The sequence below is a fragment of the Coregonus clupeaformis genome, unplaced genomic scaffold, assembly GCF_020615455.1.
Source record: "Coregonus clupeaformis isolate EN_2021a unplaced genomic scaffold, ASM2061545v1 scaf1008, whole genome shotgun sequence".
Classification (NCBI taxonomy): Eukaryota; Metazoa; Chordata; class Actinopteri; order Salmoniformes; family Salmonidae; genus Coregonus; species Coregonus clupeaformis.
Genome location: NW_025534462.1, coordinates 27,811 through 45,289, shown reverse-complemented (window position 1 = coordinate 45,289; position 17,479 = coordinate 27,811). Strand labels below are relative to the sequence as shown.

Here is a 17,479-nt window from a genome sequence, read left to right as displayed (position 1 = left end):
CCTGGCGTTGCAACCACCATGCTCTACCAACTGAGCTACATCCCTGCCGGCCATTCCCTCCCCTACCCTGGGCCAATTGTGCGCTGCCCCATGGGTCTCCCGGTCACGGCCGGCTATGACAGAGCCTGGATTTGAACCAGGATCTCTAGTGGCACAGCCAGGACCACTGCGCCACTCGGGAGTCAGTTTTGATATCTGTTCATCATGATCCATTACACCTCATGGCACAACAAGTTTAATATATACTTTTCTTTCTTCAAACATGCATACAACATTGAGTGAAAGAATCATAAAGTCAAAAAATATGTTTTTTACCCACAATCCTCTTAAAACAGAGTCAAGTGGCAAGATAGGAAATGCAAGGTGATTCAAACCAAAGACTTCCAATGAGTTCAATCATTCAATGTTCTCTTTCTTTGGTTATCCTCATAAAATACACGTACATTTTCAACAACATATTCAGTTGGATTTATTTGTACATTAATTTGGTAAAATGAAATTAATAAATAATAATATGCCATTTAGCAGATGCTTTTATCCAAAGTGACTTACAGTCACACGTGCATCCATTTTTGTGTATGGGTGGTCCCGGGGATCGAACCCACTACCTTGGCGTTACAAGCGCTGTGCTCTACCAGCTGAGCTACAGAGGACCACAATAAATCATTGAAAAGACTTGCATACATTTTGTTAAATATATTTTGGGGGTATTTTGACACTTTACTGAGATTGAAGGGTTTGGAGGTGGGAATTTAACCCTGGTCTTCGGTGGGGAGAGGTGTGAATAAGCCGGGTGCGTTACCGCTAGACAATTTCAATTCACCCCAGAATAATTAATTTCTTACAGTGTGGCTGTGTGGTTGAGCGGGTAGAATTCCAACGAAATGTACCATCTTACTGCCTGTCCTTTTCCCAATCTATCTAAATAACGGAATTGAAAAAATTAAGGTGGAATTCCACAAAACAATATTCTCCATAGTCTCTTATCATCAATCAATATTTAGGCTATAAACCACTTGCATTTATAAACCATTGATTTTATGAGAAACACCGTTTTTGTGTTTTGATGCTGCCTTTTACATGCAGTGAAACGCCAAAAAGTGTTTTCACAGCACTCTTAAAAACATCAATATTCAGGTGAAGAACCACTTTGGGTGTTTCAGAGTACTTCATTTATGTTTTAAAGCACATTCTGTGTATTAAAACACTTACATTGGGTTTACATTCAAACACCCTCCAAACACCAGAGCTCAGCTTATGTAGTCTCCTGTAGCTCAGTTGGTAGAGCATGGTGCTTGCAACGCCAGGGTTGTGGGTTTGTTTCCCACGGGGGGCCAGTATGAAAATGTATGCACCCAACAACTGTAAGTTGCTCTGGATAAGAGTGTCTGCTTAAATGTTATGTGCACTATGTTTCATTACACATTCATGTATTTTTACAATGTAGGTTGGAACTGATTTACGGTTTCATGCCTTTAAAGCTACAATATGTAACTTTTTGGGTGACCCGACTGCTTGTTTTGTCACATAAACTGAAATTAGGCAAACTATTAGAATTTTAGCAACCAGGAAATGGCAGAGCGATTTCTGCATAGTGCATCTTTAACTGGGCAAATGCAATATTGTCTGGGTTGGGCAGAATAATGAACCTGCTGTCCCTAGAGGCTTTACATCCAGCAGGGTAAAAAGGTTGTTTCATAAATATAAATGGGTCTCCGGCGCTTCATGGCTGTCTTTCACATACTGTTCACATGTGCAATGTTCATGCACGTACAGGCGCAGAGGCATACAAGTATGAACACACACACACAGGTCCATAGAACTGGGGTAGAGAGGTTGAGGAGTTCCAGCTGCTGTTATGAAGACAGGGGGGCCGTGCTGTGATGAGGCAGTCACAGAGGAACCTTAATCAGAGTGGGGCCCCAAAGTGACGCCTCTGAAAATGAAGCATGGAGACTGACTTCAAAACACTGTGTGACAGTTAGAGGCCTTTAGGTTCTTCTAACTGTAACAATGTTCAATGACTCTGACTCATACACACACAAGCATACACACAAGCACACACACACACACACACACACACACACACACACACACACACACACACACACACACACACACACACACACACACACACACACACACACACACACACACACACACACACAGACTGTTCAGTTGTTGTCTTAGGGAATTGATGTAGTTAATAACCTCCAGTACACTTGAAGTGCAGTAAGTGCAGTCTTTCACTATGCATCAACATAAACATACTGTATGGATTATAGAATATCTCAAAGTAACACAACATAAACATACTGTATGGATTATAGAATATCTCAAAGTAACACAACATAAACATACTGTATGAATTATATAATATCTCAAAGTAACACAACATAAACATACTGTATGGATTATAGAATATCTCAAAGTAACACAACATAAACATACTGTATGGATTATAGAATATCTCAAAGTAACACAACATAAACATACTGTATGAATTATATAATATCTCAAAGTAACACAACATAAACATACTGTATGGATTATAGAATATCTCAAAGTAACACAACATAAACATACTGTATGGATTATAGAATATCTCAAAGTAACACAACATAAACATACTGTATGGATTATAGAATATCTCAAAGTAACACAACATAAACATACTGTATGGATTATAGAATATCTCAAAGTAACACAACATAAACATACTGTATGGATTATAGAATATCTCAAAGTAACACAGTTGTCATTGACCATGCATTTGAAGGAATGTCCTAGAGATCGTCTGTCAACCGCAATATGAGGTGCCATAGCTAGCAACAGCAGGAAACAAGGAACATTAACTGTCAATCTCGACGATTGACAGGTCAGCCTAACCTTCTCTCTCTCTCTCTCTCTCTCTCTGTCTTTCTCTCTCTCTCTCTCTCTGTCTCTGTCTCTCTTTCTTCATTTCTCTCTCTGATAGAAAATCAGAAGGTAATAAATGTTTCAAATGGCCCTGAAAGCATTTTCAAAGTGTGTGTGTGTGTGACTTTGTGTGTGTGTGTGTGTGTTTTCAAAGAATACTCTATGACATTCAAAACCCAAGCTGCACTTACAGTAATTCTCATACATGCTCTGCTCCTTGACCTGTTTAAAAGTTTTCAATACAAGTAGATTTTACTTTCTCACATTTTGGCTCAATGTATTGTTTATACTGTAGGACAAATCACCAGTGATTGCGGAATGTGCTCTGTTCTATAGATGACGGCAGGGGCAACAGAGAAAAAAGAGCCCAATGTTTTGACACGGGTGAACACAAGCTGTGAAAGCTTGATGGATGAGGTTACGAGAAAAATGGCTGCTTTTGTTTATGTCTTTCGCGAATGTGTCAGAGAAATGTCGCTTATCTCTGACAAGGTGTCACAATGTCTATAAGGTTGTCCGAACCTTGTAGAGCGTGTGTGTGTGTGTGTGTGTGTGTGTGTGTGTGTGTGTCAGCTTTAGAGCAGATGCGAAGGCAGAAAAGATGCCAGGTGTGATACGGAAACATATTACAATCTTTCATATTGCTCTGTTGTTTGGTTGACAGCAGGTTAGAAATCTGACGTCTCTTCATAGTGCATTTAGAGGTTATACCTTCGACGTATGATTTGTTGTGCAGAGGTATATGTGATGTGCCATGATAACTTGTTATGGATGTCACAACGAAACACAAGGCTTATCTGGTAGAATTCAGCACTCAATACACTGAAGCCAGACTATGTATGAAATATAGACGTGTCCTTATCTATAAATCCAATAAGTCAGAACTTCTATATACAGTACAGATAATTTCAGACATCAGTGACAAACATAGAGGCTCTTGCAGTGTAGTTAACTGTGTCCCTGTTTGGAGTTAACACAGTTTAAACCTTTGTGACCAGCTGTAGAGAATTACTCTGTTAATGTAAGTGTAAGTATTAATGATATGAGATCCGGATGGAACCAGTCTGCTTGGGCTGGGTTTTGCTGGCTAGTACCAAGATGCATACAGTGTCTTGCGAAAGTATTCACCCCCTTGGCTTACAACCTGGAATTAAAATAGATTTTTGGGGGGTTTGTATCATTTGATTTACACAACATGCCTATCACTTTGAAGATGCAAAATATTTTTTTGTGAAACAAACAAGAAATGAGACAAAAAAACTGAAAACTTGAGCGTGCATAACTATTCACCCCCCAAAGTAAATACTTTGTAGAGCCAACTTTTGCAGCAATTACAGCTGCAAGTCTCTTGGGGTATGTCTCTATAAGCTTGGCACATCTAGCTACTGGGATTTTTGCCCATTCTTCAAGGCAAAACTTCTCCAGCTCCTTCAAGTTGAATGGGTTCCGCTGGTATACAGCAATCTTTAAGTCATACCACAGATTCTCAATTGGATTGAGGTCTGGGCTTTGACTAGGCCATTCCAAGACATTTAAATGTTTCCCCTTAAACCACTCGAGTGTTGCTTTAGTAGTATGCTTAGGGTCATTGTCCTGCTGGAAGGTGAGCCTCCGTCCCAGTCTCAAATCTCTGGAAGACTGAAACAGGTTTCCCTCAAGAATTTCCCTGTATTTAGCGGCATCCATCATTCCTTCAATTCTGACCAGTTTCCCAGTCCCTGCCGATGAAAAACATTGGATGGTGTTCTCGGGGTGGTGAGAGGTGTTGGGTTTGCGCCAGACATAGCGTTTTCCTTGATGGCCAAAAAGCTCCATTTTAGTCTCATCTGACCAGAGTACCTTCTTCCATATGTTTGGAGAGTCTCCCACATGCCTTTTGGCGAACACCAAATGTGTTTGCTTATTTTTTTCTTTAAGCAATGGCTTTTTTCTGGCCACTCTTCCGTAAAGCCCAGCTCTGTGGAGTGTATGGCTTAAAGTGGTCCTATGGACAGATACTCCAATCTCCACTGTGGAGCTTTGCAGCTCCTTTAGGGTTATCTTTGGTCTGTTTGTTGCCTCTCTGATTAATGCCCTCCTTGCCTGGTCCGTGAGTTTTGGTGAGCAGCCCTCTCTTGGCAGGTTTGTTGTGGTACCATATTCTTTCAATTTTTTAACAATGGATTTAATGGTGCTCCGTGGGATGTTCAAAGTTTCAGATATTTTTTTATAACCCAACCCTGATCTGTACTTCTCCATAACTTTGTCCCTGACCTGTTTGGAGAGCTCCTTGGTCTTCATGGTGCCGCTTGCTTGGTGGTGCCCCTTGCTTAGTGGTGTTGCAGACTCTGGGACCTTTCAGATCAGGTGTATATATACTGAGATCATGTGACAGATCATGTGACACTTCGACTGCACACAGGTGGACTTTATTTAACTAATTATGTGACTTCTGAAGGTAATTGGTTGCACCAGATCTTATTTAGGGGCTTCATAGCAAAGGGGGTGAATACATATGCACGCACCACTTTAATGTTATTTATTTTTCAGAATTCTTTGAAACAAGTTATTTTTTTCATTTCACTTCACCAATTTGGACTATTTTGTGTATGTCCATTGTATGACATCCAAATAAAAATCAATTTACATTACAGGTTGTAATGCAACAAAATAGGAAAAACGCCAAGGGGGATGAATACTTTTGCAAGGCACTGTATGTGATATGTCGTGGTGCAGCTGTGTAGTGGCACAAACTAATGATTAGAAGGAGAGCTGAAGGGGGTGAGTGAGAGAAAGACGGAGAGAGGAAGGGACAGAGAATGATGGGATGAGTGAAAAGGGGGAGTGAGGGAGAAAGTGAGAGAGAGGGAGAAGGAAAGAAAGAGAGAGGGGGAGGTGGAGGGAGAGGGAGAAAGAACAGACGAGAGAGAGATAATGAATGAGAGGGAGAAGAAAGACTTTAGCATAGAAGAACATTAATCAAAGTAAGCTAATTCACTGTTTGCTTTACTCTCTCTGCAAACTCACAATGGTTTCTCTCTTACTTTTATCCTAAGGATACTGAGAGAGTAATTACCTACAGATGTAGGATCGTAATATGAGATAATGTGCTACAGCAGGAAAATAATCCTGCAGCAACAGGAAATGTGAATTATTATGCAGATTATAATGAATGGACATTTTTGTAGGGGTTGATACATTTTTTGTAAGGGGAAATCAAGTCTGAAAATTCTAAGTGGAAATTACAAACTTCAGAAGCCTTTTTAAACCTCAAATACACTGCAGGTCTTACATTTCAGGAACGTTCTCCTGCAACAGGGTGATCAAATTGAGATCCTACATCTGTATATAAACTAATTACGATTCTATTGGCAACGAGCAAAGATTTACAGCTGCTGTGAGATCGGCCAAGTTTGAAACGCAAAAAGAGATGACACGTGTCACAGGAGTATGGGCTTGTGCATTTCTAATGGAATATCTGCAATATGTCCCCAACCTCTTAACTGATGAAAAATATTCTTGTTATTATCAAGATATTGCACAGAGAAGATGGATACTGAAGTAGAGCTTATTGAGCTTATTGGACCCTTGGTTCCTTGCCATGTTTTGGACCTATCGTCCACTATGTTCTCGGTTCAATCTTATGACTGCAGTAAAATGAAGTCATTTGGAAACCTAGAAGTCATTGAGGGACGTTATCCAAACGTTATCCATGGAGGTTACTGGTTACGGCCCACTGAGTGGAAAACACACTCCTGTCGGTAAAAATGGTTATAGTCTTTTGACTGGCATTGAGGTTTGATTTGGCCGAACGGTCTAATTCCTAGCTAATACATTAGGTGCACTTATAAGTCCCCTGGTCAAAGCAGAACATCCAACGATAATACGCTAAGGAGAATGATGTTGTAACTTTGTGGTTTTATGCGTTCAAACTGGAAATGTATTGTAGAAAGAGCAGTTTGAATGTCACAACTGTCTCCGCATTCAAAATACTAATTAATTGTCTGGCTGAGTTTTTGGACGTAAATGTCAAATGTACTGTAGAAGTCAAGGTCATTGTTTGGTCAGTGGTTTGGATAGACAGAGAAAACAGATTCTGTATGGTTTGGCAGTAAAACCAATTTGAGATTATGTTGACTGAGTTTAATAGGAATTTCCTGTTTTATAGGGCATTTTGAAGTAGATTAAATTAGGTTACAGATCAATATTTACCAGTGGAGAAGAAGTTAAGAAAAGAGAAGAGAGTAAACCCACTGGGCAAAAACTGGTTGAAGCAATGTTGTTTCCAAAAACTGGTTAATGCAATGCGATGACATTGAATCAACGAGGAAAACTGATTGGATTTGAAAAAAGTCATCAATGTAAAGGAATTTCGTCATTTTTTCACCAAACTTTTAACCTAAATCCAATAACATGGTGAAATGTTTTGTTGATTTCACGTTGAATTCAAATTAGTTGACAACTCAACCAAATGTAAATCAAAACTTGATGTTGAACTGGTCGTCTGTGCCCAGTCAGAAGACACCAGAGGTGTAATGCCAAGATTTATGTTGTCCTTCCTGACGTTGTCTTTCACGTGTTTTTCCTGTGTTCTAAAGCTGACATGCGTTCCCCAGGTCTAAACATATAGGTGATGCATAGAAGATTGCAAGACAATACATTAAATCAGGGTCAAAGGCAGTCTGTTACATTGGCTGGAATTAATTCCCCCCTTTTGACCCAATAAATGATTAGCCAAATAACAGCTCTGTCCAGACCTGGGTTCAAATACTACTCAAAATAACTTCAAATACTTTATCTGTGCTTAATTGAGTTTGACTGGCTTAATGGAACCAACAGAATAGCCTCAAAACTGCAAACCCCGCCCATCTTGCACTCCGGGTAACTAGAGCAAACACTCTAAAGTATTTGAATATTTTGAAATAGTACTTGAACCCAGACCTGACACGGTCTGGTTGGAACAGTCGAGCAGGAGTAAAACTGACTGAGAGGGGCTTTAGTATAAGAACCTTATGATGGAGTTATTAATGTATTAATGCTTAGGCCCCGACCACTGATTGGTTGAGAGATGCTGCACATGCTGAATTTTGCCGATGACCTAAGGGACCGGGGCTTCTGGGGATTTTGTGATTTACGGAGAGCATTTGTGCCTGGGCTTTTGTTTTGGAGCCATGTGGCGTGTGTCGCCTCCCAAAAGGCTGTTGATCTTTCCAGCCTGGGGGTTCAAAATCGGTGAAGGGGCGACTGGCCCAGAGCCAGGGAGTATCAGGGAATACGGCACCATCCCAAACATCCCTCAAACCCTCGCTGCCTCTCTCTCTCTCCACTCCATCTCTTTTTCTCTCTCTCTTTCTATCCACTCACTCACTGTATCCCTCTCTCTCTTTCTCTCTTTCTCTCTCTCACTCAACCACTCTCTCTCTTTCTATCCCCCTCACTCACACTATCCTTCTTTACCTCTCTCTTTCTCCAACTCTCTCTCTCCACCTCTCTCCATCCCTCTTTATCTCTCCATCACTTAGTCTCTCCTGGGAAACATCTCAAACATGGGCACTCTCCCCCCATCCCTCCGCGTCTCTCCCCATCCATCCCTGCCAATCTCAGCTGTGCAGCTCTACTTCTAAAAGAACTCAGCTGTTAGCTTCTCTCCTCCCTCCCTACTCCACTTCTCATCTCCTCCTTTCAGTCCCATCCCAATCCTCCACTCCCATCAGTCTCTCACATCTTATGAACCCCTGAGAGTTTGTGAATAAAGCCAAGCTCTGAGAGAGAGAGAGCGAGAGAGAGAGAGAGAGAGAGAGAGAGAGAAGCCAGATGTATAATCTCCCCTTTCACAGGGAGAGCCACAACATTGGCTCTCGTACCTTGGCACGTTCCCTCTGCTAAACCCATGTGGAAAAAATACTACAGTTGACTATAGAATACTACAGTACTTACTATAGAATTATGTAGTAAACTGTAGAATACTATACTACACACTGTAGTATCCCTCTATCATGTGTAGTACTTACTATAGAATGTTGTAGTATAGTGTAGAATACTATAGTAAATACTACAGTACTATCCGCAAGAAAAACACTGCAGTAAATACTACAGTAATGTCCGCAAAAACACTACAGTCTGCAAAAACACTACACTTTTTAAACTATAGTAAATACTACAGTATTTAATTTGCATATACCCTGCCCATTCCCCTCCCCATCTCCCAATTTGTGCCACCCATAAGTAAGAAATCTACATGCCAAGTAAAGACCATTTAGTGTGTTCCCTATAGGTTATAGAAAAGAGCAGAAGTGCTGAACTACCTGTTCAGACCTCAGTCCTACCTACAGGTTATGGAAAATATCCTCTTTTAGTATTTCTCCATATAAGCTTCCACTTATATGTCGAAGATAATAAAACAAAAACACTATAGTAAATACTACAGTAATGTCCTCAAAAACACTACAGTAAATACTACAGTATACTACAGTCTGCAAAAAAAAAAGACAGTAAATACTACAGTATACTACAATCCACCAAAACACTACATTAATTACTATAGTATATACTAGTTATTTTTCTATAATATTTATACCAGAGTATTTTTTTAGTGTGGAAAGCTAGCAAAGCCACTAAGCTAGCAAAGCTTATATATTTGTTGGTTTAGCCCAACAGGTGCTGCATTTGGTTCTCAATTGAATGTGTTTGGATGTTGGCTTTTTTGTATTTCTCTCTCCTAGTGAAATGACTGCAGCTGCCTCGCTCTGTGGCCCCATTACAGTTAGTTTACAGGGTTACATTGGGATGGCCTGTGTGTGTGTGTGTGTGTGTGTGTGTGTGTGTGTGTGTGTGTGTGTGTGTGTGTGTGTGTGTGTGTGTGTGTGTGTGTGTGTGTGTGTGTGTGTGTGTGCATGTCAGTGAGAGGCCAGAGTACCCACTTTGTTTGAAGCTTCTTTCAGAGAGTTGTAATTGCGAATTTGTGCCCTCGGCCAATCAGCCAATGAGAACGCACATCTGTGGGCAGCCTATCTGAAAAGGACCAATGGGGACAAAGGGGTTTGTCTCTAGCTTAAAGAGCAGGTGCACCATGATGAGTGGGCAGCAGCTGGTGAGGTTACACACACACACACACACACACACACACACACACACACACACACACACACACACACACACACACACACACAAACATACACAAACACACACTCCGCTTTTTCAGCATGGGCACAGCATCCTTCATTCTTTTATCTTCTGTCTCATATTCTCCTCCCTCTCTCCCTCTCTCTCACTGGGGGCACAAAGTAAACATGCACTGCCATTTGGAACTGGTCTACAGAGCCCTCCGTTCATGAAGAATTGGGCCAAAGCCTAACATCTTGAAAATGTGTTCTTGAATGTCAACATTCAGCTCGGCAGAAAAAAAGAATCGTTGTCGAATCTCATAGTACATTTTTATGATGGTTGCTGTACAGTTATACTGTAGGACTAGCTCTTGTCCACGGCACTAGCAAGTTCCTCTACTAACACATTTGTACCCTAAGTAGAGTAACGTGCGAATGCCCTGGACCAGAGCTAGTGTAAGACCAGATCATGCACCAAATTCTGTATTCAGTGGAGACTGTTGACTCACAGAGTGACTCAAATCAGGATAGATGGTACACCGTAGACACACTATGTACCGTCACTCAACATGAGTGGAATCTACAGTACATGCCTTTTCATTCTGCTGAGTGTTAGTGAGTATGTGGAAAGAGAGAACATGTGAGAGAGCGTGAGAGAGAGAGAGAGCATTGGAGAGAGTGTGTGAGAGAGCGAGAGAGAGAGAGAGAGAGAGAGAGAATGTGTGAGAGAGAGCGTGAGAGAGAGAGAAAGAGAGCACTTTCTCCTTTACTGTGATAAATATTCCTCACCAAGAGATTCATTATTCACAGAAATTACACATTTATTCCAAATGTTAACTTATTAAACCCAGAGGAAAAACAAAAAATAGTCATGGGCGAAGGAGCAACGGCTCCTCTTGCAGCCAAATATGTATTTGCCTGCCATAGCCTGAGGGACACTGAATAATTACATCTGCATAGTAAGCAGTAATTTACTTATTATTATTATTATTATTATTATTATTATTATTATTATTATTATTTTGCTATCATTATTATTGTTATTATTACTATTATTGTTATTATTATTATTACTATTGTTGTTATTACTATTATTATTATTGTTATTATTATTATTATTACTATTGTTGTTATTACTATTATTATTATTATTATTGTTGTGATTATTATTCTAAATGGTAGTTGTACGACTAGTAGGGGTGATGGTAATGATAGCAGTTTAATGATGGTGGTGGTAGTAGTAGTAGTAATGATGATGGTAGTTGTAGTACTGATGAGGATGACAGTTAGTTAGTTAGAAGTTAGTTATAGTTTCATTTTCCATGTTTAGCCTTTTCTATGTATTTTATTTCTCCTATTGACTGTTACCATTTTCTTGTTGTTATTATTTTTTACAATTATTATTATTATTATTTACTACCATTTTATATTATTATTTGTTATTCTTTATTATTTTATTACAATGCATATTGTATACATTGTTGTTTTGGAAATATTGACGCAATGTTTTTCATGCCAATAAAGCAGCTTGAATTTGAATTTGAGAGAGAGAGAGAGAGAGAGAGAGAGAGAGAGAGAGAGAGAGAGAGAGTGAGAGAGAGAGAGTGAGAGAGTGAGTGAGTGTGTGAGAGAGAGAGAGCGAGAGAGAGAGTGAGAGAGTGTGTGTGTGAGAGAGCGAGAGAGAGAGATAGAGAGAGAGAGAGGGTGAATTAATAGGAGGCCCGACTTCACTGCTCCTGCTCTTTTCTGCATTCCTAATCTGACATTGTCACAACTCCTCTCCTCCTATCCCATCCTCTCCTTTCACAGCCCTCCGTCTCTCCGTCTCTTCTCCTCAGTCCCGTTATCCCCTGAGTCGTGTCATCATCATGCCCTCCTCCCAAACTCCATTCCTCCATTCCTCCCTCGTGTCCCTGGGGTCCTCAGCTATTCCTCGTCGTGCCAAATGTCTATCCCCAACCCTAATCCAATTTAGGACAGAGCTCTGCAGTAATGAAAGAAAGCCACACGCCACTCTCGGCTCCGTTTGATGATGTCATGATGTCATTCTCAAAGACCCTGGTGATTTGATTTGATCAAGCCTAGAGCAGGGATGGGCAACTTTGATGGGGGGTAGGGGCCACAAATAAACAGAACTCAACGTGAGGGGCCGCAGCCGCAACCATATCCCCCCTCACCGCTATCAAAAACATAGCGCCGCCCCTCGTGAAAGCGAAGAGAAAGAAATGAAGCTTTAACGTTAATTTCCTGTTGACGTTTTAAAGCAAGCTTGCTTAAATTTGACACTTTTTTCCATGGGGTGGAGAGAAGATTTAGCAATTCATTTCCTGTAACTCTACACATTTTGCCATAGGGTGGAGGCAAATGTTTGCAGTTTTTAATATGATAACTGATAATCAATGGGCCCCACCTCAGTCAGTAATTCGACCAACAAATTTAGATAGCTGACCGCTAGACTAATTTACCAATCTAAAAAATGTTTTGCTGACATGGGCTAATTGAGTGACTGCTGATGCACAACCAAATTTCGAAATTGCACCTTGTGTTCTATTATTCTAACTCTCAATGGTAAATTGAGACCACGACTGAGTTCCCCCCCAAAAAGAAAATTATAAAAAAATATGTATTTCTTTTTGGTCCGTGGGCCTACAAAAGGGGGGCCAGTTGTCGATCCCTGGCCTAGAAAGGGGGGCCAGTTGTCCATCCCTGGCCTAGAAAGGGGGGCCAGTTGTCCATCCCTGGCCTAGAAAGTGAGAGTTCGCCCAGCATTGGAATCAGGGCTGGCACTGGGGATGTTAGAAGTTAGCTACACACATTCGCACACACACTTCCACCGCCAAGGGATAATCCCTTTCCTTCCCCAATAATTTGGCTTAAGTATGTCGCAAAGTGCTACGATTTGTCTCCTCGCCTAGTTAGGAATTGCTGTTCGACTGTTCTGGAGATGAACGTTTTATGAACTACAAACTGTTCAATTGTATTTCTGGGATTGTGTTCATTTTATTCATTTATATAGCCCGTCTGCGGCATCCACTAAGGGCCTATTGGACGCTATAGTAGGAGAGGATAGAGGAGGGAAGTGAGAAGCATCAGATCGAATAAAGAGCTAGCGGTAGTCATCTCTTTCTGCTAGCCTCAGGCGCTAACAGTGTTAACTGCATTGTGTGCTTTTTGGGCTGTTAGTTTAACGGTCGATTAGTAGTCACTGAGATGAATGCACACTTTTCCAAGGCCCTGTTGCATCCATTTTCTACTCCCAACAAAGATCAAATAGAACAATTAAAGCCCCTTAGCCTCGTGAAACATTAATACAGTCAGTTTCCAGAGCCGTCTGTGCATTAGCCGCTAATGCTAATTGACACTATGAGGAAACTGGGCTGCCATCTTGGATTTAAAGGCGGGAACTGATCAGAGGGATGGCAGTTGGAGGATGATCTACATTGAATCAGCACTACTAAACGGAGGATCACACACTGTAAGGAGTCTTTGTTCTCTGGACTTTTGATAGACTGAATGATCACCTATAACCCTAATTATGTCATCTGTCAATCACGCATAGTACAGTATGTGAAGGTAGCAAGTGTGGCTCAGTTGGTAGAGTGTGGTGCTTGCAACGCCAGGGTTGTAGGTTCAATTCCCACAGGGGAAAAGTGTGAAAACATATGCACTCACTACTGTACATCGCTCTGGATAAGAGCGCCTGCTAAATAACTCAAATGTAAAATTAGTATAGGAAGTCAGCCGTTGCCTTTCAGTAGGCCACTGAAATATCCTCTTTGAAATGGTTTGATTGAATGATCTGCTATTGGGTAAGAGCTGGCGCTGGATCCTGGTTTGACTCTAACATTTACAGCAGCCAGCACTAAAACAGAAACCTCTCTTTTTCCCTGTATAATCTGGTCATAATTCTTAGTGAACAACAAGAAAGATGAAGCTCTGATAATCTAGCCGGCTTCGTCAGCCTGACAGGTCGCTATCGGTTCTCAATTAGAATCTCCTCACCGCATTAAACAGCATAGGTTCTCTGGCCGTTGATAACACATTTAAGTGTACAAGGAATGTACACAAAATTGCAAAATAGCTCACAAATGGACAGCAGATGGTTTTCTGGCACACATTCAAATGCCCTACATTGTCTTGCCAGGCATTAACATTTGTACGGTGTCCATATTAGGACAAAATACATTTGAATGCTTTCAGAGTGGAAGAGAATCCCACTCTGGCCAGGGTCCCTTACAGCCCTTTCAGATTGGACAGGCTAAGAGGTTTTAGCTCTCTGTGGTTTCACTGCTGTTATTAGCAGACACACACTCAGGCAGGCTGTCCGCCAGGCCTCATGAGGGTAGTAATTAAGGGTAAGAGGTTTATCTATGTCCAGAGCTGGCCCTGGCTTCTAAAAGGCTTTCTGGGACAGGGCTCACAGGGAGCAGGGGGTGAAATGGGCCTGGCTGCAGACTACACCTCTCCTGGGAGGACTGGTGGATGCTGTATTTTATCCTCTCTCTCTCTCGCTCTCTCTCTCTCTCTCTCTCTCTCTCTCTCTCTCTCTCTCTCTCTCTCTCTCTCTCTCTCTCTCTCTCTATCTCTCTCTCTTTCTGTCAGTCTGTCGCCCCTCGCTCTCTATGGTCACTCGCTATCATTTTCTGGTGGTCCCACTTTCTCTCTGTCTCGTTCTCTCGCTCTTTGAGTGATGGGCTCTCTCTCTATCTTCTGCGCTCTCAGAGGAGGTGGTCACCAATATCATTTTCTTTCTCTTTCCCTCCCCTCCCTTACCTTGCTATCCATCACCCCCATCACTCTCTCTCTCTCCATCAACAAAGGTGGTCAGTCTGGTCACTCATTTTCCTTATCCACTTACACCCTCTGAGCAATGGCCTCTTCTTTGTCCCTCCCTTCCCCTCTCTCTCTCCCTCTCTCCCTCCTGTTTCTCTCTCTGTCTGAGTGATGGGGATGTTTCTTCAGCGTCGCCAGGGGTGTAATCATTGGTCGAAACCGTTGCAAACGGAAACAAGCGTTTCTATTGGACAAATTCAGGTACTGTAGGTGCCTCCCCGTTTCGTTCCGTTTGGTTCTGTTATGCTGCTATTTAACACACCCCAGGGGTTGAGGTTACACATTTAGAGACCTTATTTTCAGCTGCCTGCCGCTGCCCAACAGGGGTGGGGAGGGGAGGGGAGGGGAGGGGAGGTGGAGGGGAGGGGAGGGGGATGACTATAAGCAGGGCATTCTCTGTGTGTGTGTGTGTGTGTGTGTGTGTGTGTGTGTGTGTGTGTGTGTGTATGTGTCACTACTACCCGCCCTACTGTGTGAAGGGGGACATGTGTTGGCAGATATAAATGGCTCACTGTAGAAGGATGATACTGTACTATGGACTGCTGGGAATGTAGAAGGAGGGAGCTCCACACACACACACACACAAACACACACACTGTCTCACAAGCACTCATTTCTTTCTTGGTATCATCCAAGGCTAGTTAATTAAGCACTTTGTCCTCCTCATGTGAAATGAGCTGATTCTGCTCCCTACTGATATTAAAGCACTCAACCAAATCTGTTGTTTTTTAAATTAATTTCAACATCTTTAAACAAGCTAGATCACACATTCCTCTGCTGCTGTACCAGCTAATTAGCAATATCCTAGATCTTGTACTAGTTTGTAACATCAGCCCATTTAGGCCTTTTCTTTAGTGCTTGGCTTGTTGCCTGGGTGTCTCTCTGCCATTCTCCCTCTCTCTTCCTCTCTCTTTCTCTCTCTTTTCCTCTCTCTTTCTCTCTCTTTTCCTCTCTCTTTCTCTCTCTTTTCAATTCAAGGAATATTCCAAGGTTGGCAAAACAATACATTGTGATATAAACTGTCAAATAATTATAATGCTAACAAATGACAACAGAACAACACAATGTAGTACCATTATTAATTGACTATCCCTCATTTTCTCTCTCTTCGTCTCTTTCTTAGAAATAATGGTCTCTCTTTCTCTTTATTTTATATTTCAACACAATTTACTATGATTATAGAAACTAAAATGGCCTCTTTCTCTCTCTCAACTCTCTCTCTCTCTCTCTCTCTCTCTCTCTCTCTCCCTTCTTCTTTTTTTCCAGAGAGTGAGATCGTCCCTCCCGACTGCCTCCGTCCACGCTCCTTCACCACTGTACGCTCCTCCTCTCTCCGCCGCGAGGCAGATGAATCCCGCCTCTCTGTCAGCCTCTGTGACCTCAACCTGCAGCAAGTGGACGGCTCTGGCCCCGCACACCCTCATAACCACGCCCATCTCCACCTGGCCCCTCCCTCCGCCTCCTGCCCCATCCCCCAGAACTCCCTCAACACCCAGCAGTCTTCTGTCCTCCCGCACTCCCTCGAAAGCGACCTCCATTTCCACGCACTCCGCGGTGCCCACATCAAGATGCTCGACGAGCAGACAGTAGCGAGATCCGAGCACGCCAGAGAGGAGCGAACGCTCGTCTTCACCGACCGGCCACTGCGTACCGGCGAGACCGTGTTTATCAAGGTGACCAAGTCGAGCCCGGCTAGGTCGGGATCGCTGTCCTATGGCGTGACATCATGCGACCCCGCTGTGCTGCGCCCTAGCGACCTGCCCTACAACCCGGAGGCGTTAGTCGACCGCAAGGAATTCTGGGCCGTGTGCCGAGTGCCCACGCTGCTCCAGAGCAGTGATATACTGGGCTTCCTGGTCAACCAGGAAGGGGAGGTGATCTTGAGCCACAATGGCACAAACGCGGGGATGCAAGTGTGTGTGGACAACTCCCGGCCCCTGTGGATGTTCTTCGGTCTGCACGGAGCCGTCATTCAACTCAGGATACTGGGTAAGTCAGAATGACTGTTATGTTATACAGGTAACTGCCAACATAAAGGAAACACCAACCTAACGTGTCTTAATAGGGCGTTGGGCCACCACACGAGTTTCCTTTATTTTGGCAGTTACGTGTACTTAGAGTACTACTCTCTACTATTATTGTATGCTCTATGTGGGGCCAGGAGTTTTTCCTATTTATGTTAACTGACTGGGGAAAACTCCAGGCCCTAGCTATGGACTGTAGGGGCTAGGGGACTTTTCCTGATCAGGTCACAGGGTCAGGTCCTGGCCTTAAATACTACAGTTTCTACAGTACTACAGGACATAGGAGGATTGAATCTGACATGGTGTACAACTGTATCAACGTTTTCATTTATCCATTTATGATCGATCGTAGGTCAGGGATTTAGTAACAAGGGCCCCACCCCCATCACAGAGCTCAGAGATGTACACTCATGTTATGGGCTTCAATACAGCATCTTGACACAGGAAGTCAGATCCAAATGCACTTATAAAGGGATTAATGGAGAGCAAGGTAGACACTGTCTCACGACCTGCCAAGATAATAACAGGAAGAGAGGGAACAAGTGAAAGGAGGAGTGTGGGATTCAGGCCCTGTGACCTAGCGGGTACAACATGTCTTCTCCAGTCTGTATGATGTGTGTG

The 17,479-nt window shown here is 42.5% G+C and overlaps 1 protein-coding gene across 2 annotated transcripts in view; it reads left to right on the top strand.

The window, feature by feature from the left end:
- Positions 1-17,479, top strand: part of LOC121559866 (E3 ubiquitin-protein ligase NEURL1-like) — a 71,445-nt gene that overhangs the window by 39,071 nt on the left and 14,895 nt on the right. For both annotated transcript variants that reach the window (XM_045217320.1, XM_041872932.2), the window contains exon 4: positions 16,101-16,823. In XM_045217320.1, the coding sequence (XP_045073255.1) occupies positions 16,101-16,823 (723 nt within the window). The remainder of the gene's footprint in view (positions 1-16,100; positions 16,824-17,479) is intronic.